At 46.3% G+C, this 12,382-nt stretch overlaps 1 protein-coding gene across 1 annotated transcript in view; it reads right to left on the reverse strand.

The window, feature by feature from the left end:
* Fbxw8 (F-box and WD repeat domain containing 8) overlaps positions 1–12,382 on the reverse strand; it is a 99,655-nt gene that overhangs the window by 2,309 nt on the left and 84,964 nt on the right. Inside the window, exons 9-10 of the mRNA XM_020163664.2 lie at positions 2,063–2,236; positions 172–282 (exon numbers count right to left, since the gene is read on the reverse strand). Coding sequence (XP_020019253.1) covers positions 172–282; positions 2,063–2,236 — 285 coding nt within the window. The remainder of the gene's footprint in view (positions 1–171; positions 283–2,062; positions 2,237–12,382) is intronic.

A 12,382-nucleotide genomic window follows, 5' to 3' on the forward strand; every position in this document is an offset into this window, starting at 1 on the left:
TGAGACCTGCCTTGCTCCCAGGCTGCTGCAGGTGGCCAAGGCATACATCAGACAGGCACCACAACCCTATCTGTGCTCTCAAAGTCTACAAAAGGAAGGGCTGGAGGGAGTAACATGGCGGGGCATCAAACTACTATTGTCATTCTAAACTGCCCAGCCCACAGCACTGACCTCCTGTGTGTGGCGAAGTTGTCCAGGTCTGCGTTCCGTACCACCCTCTCGTAGGGGACATTGGCCGTGATGAGGCTGTGGCTGTTGAATGAGATGTGCCGCACGGGGTGTCTGGAGCACGGGGTGGGGGAGAGGAGAGCGCGGAGGTTGAGTTCAAGAGCACGGCCTCCTCCAGCTGCTTACACTTGAAGCTGAGAGAGCCTCTGGAGCCTTCCAGGCCACACTTCCTGCTCCAGAGGAGGAAGCAGGGCTGTGCTCTGGTACCACTCCTCACACCTGAACCTAATGGCAAACTCAACTTGAGCCAGAGCTGAAACCTGCCCCATTTCTGCCCCCTTGGCTAAAAGGCCGAGGGGTGAATTTAGTGGTGATCTGTCAGCCACATCACAACTGCCACATGTGCTCTGGGTTTTAAAAGCATTCAGGACACTGGAAAGTATAGCCTTGAGCCTTTAATTGATTCTCCTGCCTTATTAGTGAGCCCTCTGTAGCACCTGCTCTGGTCAGTGTACACCTTGTAGGTTGCTAATACGTGGAAAGTAAGACACAGCCAGTGCCCCACAGCACACAGAAGTCACAAGCTTTCCAAGGTGGGACTCAGTGAAGCCCCTGAAGGATGAATGGGAGACACAAGTCAGGCCCACACAGAATGGCACGGAAAATGACAAACCTCATCGCTAGAGTACAGGATGCTCCAAAGAGGGAGGCAGGGGAGGACCTGGTCTCAGGCCTGGCTGCTGGCACTACAGCCAGCCAGGAGGAAGGAGGGAAGGCTGTTCATGGAGGGATATAGTCACTGAATGCTGGACAGGAGGCCTCAACAGGTAGGGGTGAAACAGTGCTCTGGGGAAGGACAAGCATGCTGAGTGCTGCACAGGTGCAAGCACAGCTTTGCAGAAAAATGAGAGGTGCCGGGAAAAACCCAGGCTGGCACAAACCTATGGGTTAGTACTGGGCTTTCCCAAGTACATGGGCTGGGAATTTGAGTAGCCTTCTGGTGCCACCTGGTGGCTACACAGTGCACCACCACAGAAAATGGGATGGACAGACAGCTGCATGGAATGGATGGCACCTAGGCTTTGGTCTGATAAATTTTGGCCACAGCACTGAACCACCTTCAGGAAAGAAACCAGTTGTGCATGGCTGCCTTTGAGGATGCTGAAGTCACTGACCCGCCCTTAAAGTAGGAGAAGGCTGCACTGCTTCTTTGTTCATGGTCTCCTTACTATACTCACAGCCATAGCAGTGCCAAGGTAGAGTCAGGGACACCTCCACACTAGGCTCTCACTGGAGGCACGAGTCAGGTGGTCCAGGTAGGGACAGCCTCATCAGCTCCAGGTGAGTCTAGCTCCAAGCCAGGCTGTCTCAGAAATTAAGAAATAGGCTCACACAAAAAATTTTAACCAGTCAGGGGCCATTACCACAAACATACCTACATGTGTGAAGCCATCAGCCTGCGCTTAGGATATTCTCATTCAAGGTTGAAATGAGGAATCCGTCCTTGCCTGAGCTCTGTGATCCCACACATTGTGACTTTGGAGTAGAGGAGGTGGCACACCCGCACCTGGGTGAGAAGTCACACCATGGTCTAGCTGAGCTGGCTTCCTACATTTTTCAGTTACCTTATTTTGGTTATTAAAATGGAGAGTTCTAGAACCAGAACAGCACTTATGAGAAAGTGGTTCCACTCTTAGAGAAACCTACTTAGTAAGGGCTGGGCAGGAAGTATGGCGACATTAATCCACACCTTGACCTCCTGAGTACTGGAGCTGGCAGCAGCAGCCTGCTCACAGGTGAGGAGGCATTCAGGGAAGGCTGGGGAACAACTGAGTGGACTACCACTGGCCTTTCTGTACCTACTGTTCCCAAAAACACTGAGGAATGGCCTTACCTGGAGTGGACCTCCCACAGCTTCTGGTTCATCCGGTAATCCCACACGGACACCAGGCCTTCCTCGCCTCCGCTCACAATCTTCCAGTCATCCATCTGAACGGCAGACACGCCCAGCTGGTGAGCGGAGAGCGACAGGGCGATTTTATCAGTGCGAAGGTCATGGATCCTCACCCTGGAAGACCCAAGAAGAGCAGTGTGCGGGCCTAACTCTACTGTTCGCATGCTGTTCCTACCTAAAACAACTTCGGTTGCAAGCATCTACAGTACTGATAGAAAACTTTTCTCTTGTAAACAGTCTACTAGTTAGCAATACCCACAGCTGTTTAAGAACAATGATTTAAAAGCTCATGGAACAGTACTGACTCAGGACAAAGCCAACAGTGGCCCTGCTGCTCACCTGACCAGCTCATCAGGGAGGACATGGGCCTGCACTAGGCCCCATCATGTCGAACGCAGCTGACATGTGACTGGCCTGGGACTTCACACTGGTGTTGGCCTGAGCAGCCTGTCGCAGTGATTTTGCTAATCACTAATTATCTAATTAATCACTAATTAATCTAATGCTCTGCCCCTCCTGGTCAGCTAACTCTTGTCAGGTGTGAGATTTACCTGGACTTGGTGGGCCCACTGCCCTCCTGCTGACATTTTGAGGGGGTGCTTTCACGCCTGATTACATCCAGGAGACTCACAAGAAAAATTGTTTACACATGTATCTTGTGATCATTACTGGCCTAGTAATAATCTGAATCTAAGAACCTCTTTCAAAGCTGCTTTTTAATTTTTACATAAGGGTAAGCCAGAAACCTCTCATCTACCACAGACACCACCCTGCTTATTAGCTCCTGCAATTAGCTACAAGAGCTCAAACTGAGATGTGTCAAATGTAAGCAAATTGATTAATGACTATGAAGATGAATTTAAAACAGAACTTATGCCCCAAGTCAGAAAAGGACAAGTGCTGCCCTAAACTATGTTAAGCATGACTATACATGTGAGTCTGACACAGAGGGAGGTGGCATTTCCTAAAACTTTCTATGCCCTAGACTGGAGTTCTGTGAGCACGCACACACTACTTTCAGAGTTCTGAGGAGAAATTTTAAACCACAACTTCCATGCCTTGCTTCACCCATCAGGCTTTGAAAGAGAAAAGGACTCGAAGTGAAGCACCTGCAGATGAACAGCACTCTAGGGAAGGGACATGAGAGCTGGCACAAGAGCCTGTGACCGCATGTAAAGCATACGCTGATGCGTCAGCACGTACACACTTGAGGGGGCCCACCCACCAACAGGAGCAGCTCCCAGGACCGCACAGTGGAACCTGACAAAGGCCACGCACAAGAGCACTTGTGCAGATGCCAGGGAAGGCGGTTATGGGGTTAGTACCGGCAAAGGTGACTTCAGGGCAAAGCTCACGTTTGGTACAGCTTGCCTGGGGCAAAGCAAAGCCACACGATCGACTTTCGTTCTCATAGTCAGGGCAGTGGTTGGTTTGTGGTTCAGTTTCTTTAGCCAATATTATCTATTCAGGTTTTCTTTCTTTTTTTTTTAATATCCAAGTTTGAAGATGAATAAAGGATGTGCTATGACAAAAATTACTCAAACTGACCCCCATGAGACAGAAAACCCAAGTAAAGTGAGGAGGATCAGTGAGAGCATAATAAAACCACCACAAGGAGGAAACCATCGTGGGGACGCCTAGCACAGCTCACCCCAGTGCGGTAAGGACAGCCACACGGTCATTCCCCAGATCTGAAAGGTTTGCTCCAGTGGAACGTCCATTCCTAATGAAAAGTCTTCCAAAATGGACAATTTTTGCTTCCCGTTTAAATATTGTATAGGATTAGAAGACACATGAAACGTCAAAGAGGATTCAGAATCTAATGTGCCAAAATCAGTAGCTATATTAAAAAAAAAAACAGCCACTCATTAAGAATTTTAATAGAACATCTCCTTTTACACTGTCAGCTAAAGGCAAAATAATTTTCTCCACTTGGAGCTGTACTACACATATTACACAAAGGTAAATCACAGACGGCTCAAAGAGTTAAACATAATTAAGGTGCAAAAGTACTCATCTAGGGCCAGACATGGTTGTACAAACCTATAATCCCAGCCACTTGGGAAGCTGAGACAAGTCAGCCTGGGCTGGGATGCAGCTTAGTGGCAGAGGGCTTGCCTGGCATATGAGAGGCCCTGGGTTTCACGGCCAGCAGCAGATAAAAAAAAACAAAAAAAGACACAGAAAGCTTTTCTCAGCATCATAAACCCCAGAAACCAAAGCTTTTATAGCTGTCTATACAGTTATAAATTTAACTTTCTCCACTGTAGAAAAAGTCACAGCGAAGGCAAATGGTAACCTGGGAAAAACACCAGCAACAGAGGGCTGCTTTCTTGTAACAAATTCCCTCAAGTTAAGAGTAACAACTCAGAATTAAGTGAGGGAAAATGTGAGAAAAAAATCCAGAGAGAAAGAAATACTGATGGCTCTTAAACATGAGTACGGTACCCAAGTTTACAAGTAATCAGAGAAATTATTTTTAAAGCTACAATGCATTACCCCTTGTTGCCCTTCTGCCCAGCAAAGCCAGAGTTGAGCGACACGGCCTCCAAGACACTGTGACAGTGAGTCATGATGGTACCCATCCCACCTCAGCACTGATGTGCAGTGCTCGACACAATGACAAACATTCTTCACTTGACCTGCAGCAGCTCCACTTGGGGGAACTTGTCTAGGCTCTATTTGCAGAGGTGCACAGAGACACAGGCCTCAGCCACGGTACTGTTCTCAGTTGCAAGAGACAGGGCTTCTGTTTCAGGCAGTGGAGACCCTTCCGCTGCAAATCACTTCACAGTGCTGGGCACTGCTGAGCCCAAAGACAGCAGCTTCTCCAGGGCCACTTGAGCTGCCCCTCAGGAGGGAACATCTCAAAACTAGTGGGATTGGGTCTTCGCGGGGTGGGGCAAGGTCTAAGACTGGCACATGCCTAGCAGGGAGGATCAGGAGAACACAGAGGCTTCTTCAAAAAAAAAAAAAAAAAAAAAAAAAGCTATATAAAACTTCTATAAATGACCATAGAGTCCCTGAAAATTAAATGCATGAAGGAGGTTACACAAGCGTATTCTCCAGCGTAAAGTGACATCAAAGGTAGCAGACAGGCCAGAATATGTCCAAAAGGTGTTCCAAGAGGCAACAGGCAAATGGCTGATGGCACTGATATTAGTGCAAGTCATACATACTAGCCCAGTGAGAACTAATCAGAGAAAGTAAAGAACAACACAGGTCTGAGTATGATCTATAAAATGGAAGGAGACAAAGTGATCTCAAAAGCAACCTAAGGGACAAAGACATTACCTATTAAGGAATGATAATTAGACTGACAAGAAAAATTACACTGAACATTAAAGCTGTCATGAACTTGAATGACTGGATGGTGATAGCACAATTAACCAGCCCGTCATCGGAGTGCTGGTTAGAGCGATTACCTTACATCCATACAGTGGAGCCCGGTACAGTCCTTAGAGGAGGAGGCAGATCCCTATCTGCCAACAAAGGCAGCCCTCTGTGCACCTGGTCCTGCTTGTGAGCAGGCACGTGCCAGGGGTACGAAGGCGTCTATGCTGGGCAGGTGCACAGCCCAGAGAACTGTTGGGCTGAGGAGGATGACTACTGCTGGGGAAGAGGGGCGCACAGAAGAGCCTTTCTCTACACCACTGTGTGCTTTCCAGTTCAGTGTTGAAAGTGTGTGCTTCCTGTTTAACTGAAAAGTTTTACTTAAAATTCTGTTAGGACACAGTTATTGCAACTGTTATTGTAACAACAGTTCCCTCGGAGAAGAGGCCTGGCAAGGGTAGAATGAAAACCAAGAAGGTGGTTGTCTTTTTATTTTAGACACTTTCACATTGTTTATGAAGCCAGAATTCATCTGTGACTGGGAGTGGCCCAAAGTCCCCGAGGGTGCTGGCTATGCACAAATGGCCTTTGCTATTCTTCAAACTGTGCACACACCTTCCAGACTGCCCCATTGTTTCACAGTGTTTAAAAGAATGCATTTGTCTCTTTCTTAGCTAATGGTAAATGAAGCAGGATTTACAGAGTTATCTTCAGATGCAGAGGAGAGATCCACTGACCCTTCCTGGCTAGACCATGGACTGACTAGGCGATGCTGGGCAGCGCCACTTAATCCCTCATCCAGAAAGATGCAGGGCACAAAGTGCCTAAACAAACACACCTCTTCCGTTAGTAGGTAGAGACAGACACTGTGCTTAGGCCTTTGCAGGTAAAAGATCTGAGGCTGTGGGACAAAGAGAAGAACACAATGGCGTCCAAGCCCTCTGTTTTGAGAGCATCCATGAGGATGCAGGGAAAGACACAGCTCGCCCCAGTACCTTTCAGAGCCTATGTGGTTAATAAAGGTGTATTTCGTGTGGTGATTCCCATAGAGGGCCCCTCTTGAATATTCATACTCCATAATTTACAGTTTGGCTGTTAAAGAGACAAAGGCAAACACAGATTTGGTCCAGAAGTTCAAAGTTTGCCATCTGTTTTCCTATTGTATTTATAGAAAGCAGCATGGACGGCTCCCAACAAAACAAACAAATACACTGAGCAATACAGTGGTAGTACACTTGACAGCACTAAGGAAAACTAAAGTGGGCCAAAACACACTTGAACTTCCTACAAAGGAGGAGAGGCATCGCCCTTGCTCCTCATCCACACAGAAATGCAGACACCACAGTGCTAAGTCCACCCAAGCCATCAAATTCATATCGCGAAGCAGATACGGGCTTTGAACATCTGACAGCGCGTGGTACCGACTTGAAACACGGTGCCCCTGGGCAGAGCCTGCCACCTCCGCACTTGAATCCAGCAAGCAGCGCTGGGAAGCAGGTAGCACAGCAAACGGGCACAAACGCCTGCCAGGACGCCCGCTTCCAGGGACAAAAAGCAGCCAGTGGTAGATATCGTGACTGTCTAGCGAGCGGGTATTTCATCAACTTCGCCCACTGAAAAGAAAACTAATTGGTCAGAAAGCTGCAATTGTATTATGTTTAATATTCATGGCTGGGCTTGGAGGACACCCCACTCGGCAGCCCCTCTAATGAAAACCACACCACAGGAGGCGGCTACAGCCCGCCAATTAAAACAAAAGCCACCAGAACCTTCCAAAGACTCCAGCAGAGGAGCAGCCATCTGATGGGCAGGAGAACACGCTGGAACAGAGAGGGAGGCACGCTCTGGTTGGTCCTGTGTTAACAGCGTTGAATAACTTATTATAACACTTGCAGCCTGGAGCCAATCAAATGCAACATTTACACCCATGCTCTGAGAGCGGGCAGCAGACTGCAAGCGCACCACAACCTTCTATTTGTGAGGCAGGAAGGCAGCTCGAAGACTCTTTAATTGGGGGTCACAACTCAGGGCACACTTCCTATTGGTTTGGATTAAACAGCCCACATGATAATAAGCCAGACTGTGTTTGGTGGCAAAGCTGAGGCCTAATCAGACTCTGGCTCTGCAGTTTCATTACACAGGACCTGACCTCTGGCTACGTGTCTAGTTGGAAAAGGGTAGATAAAGGGAACAGAGAAAAGGCACTAAAATGCAGGTTTGTTTTTTTTTTAATGACCAAATTAATCAGGAAAACTCGTATTTTTTTCTTTTTAAAGGAAATCAATACCTGGTTCTGTTTGATCTCACTGAACCTGAGCTATTAAAGAGGACTTTAAATATCACCTTATATGTCAAGGGCAGTAGTTCTATCTACATAACACTGATGACAACCTGTGGTGGGGGTTCATTTTAAACAGCAACTGGAAAAATGTGTATTTTCAGGTAGACCTGCCCAGTTTCATCCAATGAAGGTGAGCTCAGACCATCTCTATTTTAAAGATACATCTCTGAGATTTAAAGTTCTCTGTATACAGATCATAGTCAATATGGTCAAAAGCAGCAGCCCTATGGACTGGTCCTGAACCTCAATGGCCCTTTGGGGATGAGTATTAGATGTCCCAAAGGGATCTGCTAAACCCAAACTCTGTGCTCTGTGGCAAGCCAGCCTGTGATAATGCTGTGGACAACCACGATCACGGATATAGCACCAACGCAATGGGGGACAGGATCCCATGTTGGAGAGACTGAAACTCTTCATTTTAATCTTTAAAATACCCATGTCACACAAAGATTCGAACAACTTTCTCCTCTTAATAGAGTCATCATTCTGTTGCACATACCTGACACTGGGAAGCTCACTATATGTTACAGAGTATCTTTTTTTTTTTTTTTTTTTTGGCAGTTCTGGGGCTTGAACTCAGGGCCTCGCTCTTGCTAGGCAGGCACTGTACCACTTGAGCCATTCCACCAGTCTTATTTTGGGTTTGTTTGGTTTTTTTTGAGATACGGCCTCGCGAGCTATTTGTCTAGCCTGGCTTCAAACTGTGATCCTCCTGATCTCTGCCTCCTGAGTAGCTAGGATTACAGGCGTGAGCCACCAGCACCCAGAATTACCTAGCGTGGTACTGGCAAACCTAGAAATACAGATCAATGCAATAGACATGAGATATTAGCGTACACCCTCAAATTTATGGCCATATGATTTTTAAGAATGGGGCTAAGACAGTGCAATGGGGGAAGAAACAGTCTTCAACACATAGTGCTAAGGCAACTGGATATCCATATGCAAGAGTATGACACTGGATCCCCACCTCACACCACTTTCAAAAGTTACTGGGTCACATACTTTAATGTAAGTGCTAAAACTATAAAATTCTGAAGAAAACAGAGTAGCTAATCTTTGTGACCCTGGGTTAGTTAATGACACAACAGTACAAGTGACAAAGGAAAAAACAGATAAATCAAACTTCATCAATATTAGAAACTTTTGTGCTTCAGAGGACACATTAAGAAAGCAAAAAGGTAGCAGCCAGGAGCTGGTTGTTCATGCCTATAATCCCAGCTACTCAGGAGGCAGAGATAAGGAGGACTGCAGTTCAAAGCCAGCCCAGGCAAATAGTTCATGAGACCCTATCTCAAAAAAACCCATCACAAAAAAGGGCTCACGGAGTAGCTCAAGGAGTAGCCTTAAGTTCAAACCCTAGTACTGAAAAAAAAAAAAAAAAAAAAAAGGAAAAAGACAATCTACAGAATAAGAGAAAATATTTGCAAATCATATATCTGATAAGAGACTTGAATCCAGAATATATAAAACTCACCACAACCAACAATAAAAAGATAACTCAATTAAATACAGACATATCACCAAAGAAGAAATATAAATGGATGATAAACACACGAAAGGCTGTCCAACCATTAGCACTGGGGAAATGCCAAATGCACCAGCTCCTGTCCTCCAGGATGGCCATAATCAGAGGTAGAATGGCAAGCGCTGCTGAGGATGTGGAGAAATGGATGGTAGTGCTGGGAGCTACTTCAGAAAAGAGTCTGGCAACTCCTTAAGTGTCTAAACACAGAATTACCATATAAGCCAGCAATTATACTTCCAGAATATACATATATATGTGTGTCATATACATATACATCCTCACACATGCAAATGCATACATGAACTGTAACAGCACTATGAAGAATAGCCAAAAGGTGGACTACAACCCAAATGTCCACTAATGAATGGATAAGCAAAGTATGGTGCATCAAGATGAGGGCTATTTGGCCATATATGCTACAACGTGGTTTACCTTGACAGCGCTATTAAGGAGAAGTCAGTCACAAAAGGCCATGTCTTCAGTTACATGAGATGTCCAAAACAGGTAAATCCACAGAGAAAGATTAGTAGCTGCTTAGAGCTGGGAGGGTGGGGAAATGGTAGTGATGCTAATGAGAAGAGGGTTTCCACTTAGGGTAGTGAATATGTTTGAAACTGACTTCGGTGATGGTTGAGTGACTCATTAAAATACTAAATTGTGCAACTGAAATTACTGAGTTACGTGGTATGTGAATTCTAGCTCAATAAGTCTGCTTAAAAGATAAAAAACGCACTTAAGAATATGGGGAGGGGCACCTGTGGGGCCTGCCCATTCAGTGAGTGTTGCCTTGCAACCTGGTAACAGCTTATATCTGCCCTTAACACCAGCTCTTATTCTGAGCCCTGATCTTGCTGGTGAGGATGAGCAGACTGGAGCTGAAGACTGAGAGCTACAGGACAAGAAGGGACCTCATTTACCACAGCCCTCAACGTGACAAGAATCGTTGACAAGAAAGTGGGAGTTTTAGTTCTGGCCGAGATGGTGGAAGCCCACTGTTCCGCCTGCGGTATAACCACCACTCAAACCTCTGGATGAAATAGGACTGGATCACATCTGGGGACTCTGCAGGGCATACTCAAGCTGACAGGCTGTGGGGGAAGAGTCCACCCTGGAGGAGTGGCTGTGAGGGGAGGCAGCCTTGCCCAGAAACAGGGGCTCTAAAAGCAGAACCGTGTGGTGCGGGAAGGCTAGAACTGACAGAAACGCCATCTCTCCTGACCAGAGGACCCAACAAAAACAGCCCTTACAGTCCAAGGAGCAGGGGGTGGGAGTTTTTGGGGAGTTTCCCCTCTCTTCTCCTTTGTGGCTTTGCCCCAAGCACAGCTCCCAGTATGGAGCGGGGTGGTGGAATCATCTCAGGCAGGAAAAACTGATAGAAAGCCAGACCAGGGAAAGGAGCCCCAGAAGGCAGGGAAATGTAAGGACAAAGAGGAGACAGAAGAGGATTCAGGGACAGGAGTCCCGGGCTCGTCCCAGAGTGTGTGGGACAGATCGAAGGTGGTTTAGCCAAGGCTCTGAGTACTCAACTACAATTTAAGTTCTGCGTGGAGATGCGCAGGACAGAAGAAAACAGCGCAGCGGAGGCTGTGGAACCTGAACTACTGCTGGGCCCCTCCCATGGAGAGCAGTTAGTACCTGTGTATGAACCTAACCAGGGCCACTGCTTGCTAAAAAACCAGTGTTCTCTGGAGGTGTATTAACACCAGGACCCAGAGTACACAGCCCAAAGTTACCTGATATATCTTAAACTAAATGAAAGAGGAAAAGGTGACCCATCATCAAGGGAAAACGCAGGTCACAGAGGTCGAGCACAAGGCAGCCCAGATTCCGGGGACCATCATCAGGGTTAGGAGCCCCTACTGTACCTGTACCCCATGAGGTAAGTAAAACAAATGAAAGAGGGGGTTCTCAGCAAAGAAAGGAAACTATACAAAAGAACTAAATGGAAATTTCCAACCCCCCCAAATACAAAAGCTGAACAGCAGAATGGAGATGAAGGGATTGGGAGAAATCGCACAGTCTGAACACACACTGAAGATCCACACTGATTAACTCTCTTGCAAATCCCCCTGCCCCTCCTCCTTCCCTCCCAGCAAGGGAGGGGCTCAATCCAACAGGACTCCTTTCCACCCTAACCCTCCTCTCCTTTCAGCAGACTGTGGTTTTCCATTTTTGTTTTTGTTTTCTGGGAAGGGTAACAGGGTATTTTTTCCATTTGTAATTTAAGCCTGTTTTCCCCCCAAAACAAAACTGCTCATAAAATTCCATGCATGTCTGCTAACTACTACAGTGGCTTTCCTTACTTTAATGGCAAATTATTTTTATCTTAACCTGAGAAAGTTTTGAGTCTATTTTATTCTCAAGTTATTTATAAAGCACCAAGAGAATGCAGTGGAAATTAAGTTTTTAAAATCAAATAGCGGTCCCAGGGTTCTTAAAATTTCACCAGCCATCATTAAGACACAGCCAAGGACCCAGCTGTCCTCACAGTGTCTGACCCCTTACTCCTTGTGAAATAAAACACAAACTACAAGCCTGGGTATACATCTCTAATGAGATCTTACTCATAGCACTAAGAATCTTTGGGGAAAAAGGTAAGCCTTCTCTCCAAATTGAAGTATAGATTTATTATTCTTTCATTTTTCCAGATGTGTAAGTTTTATTTAAATACCAAAACTTTTTTTTCCCTTTTTTTTGGTTTTTTGAGACAAGGTCTCACTGTGTACCCTACCCTGGCCTCCTGATCTACCTGCTCATGATTCCTCACATGTGCTGGAATTATAGGCATGCACCACCACACCTGGTTCTAAAAATCAAAGCATCTTTTAACTGATGGCTGGATGTGCAGCTGCCGTGGTCCTGACTTTCTGGCTTTAACTGTTTCCCTTGAGCTGACCTAAGTTAGGCAGAAAGCAGAGGTCTCTTCTCGGGAACACCGTCTTGGTTTCCCATGAGCCTCACTGCAAACTGGACATCTAAATGCTCATGCTGCAAACAAACTCTGAGGCATAACCTACAATCCCAAGCCTTAGGACTTGGAAGTCCCTAAGAAGCTCCT

This window comes from Castor canadensis, chromosome 18, assembly GCF_047511655.1.
Source record: "Castor canadensis chromosome 18, mCasCan1.hap1v2, whole genome shotgun sequence".
Lineage (NCBI taxonomy): Eukaryota > Metazoa > Chordata > Mammalia > Rodentia > Castoridae > Castor > Castor canadensis.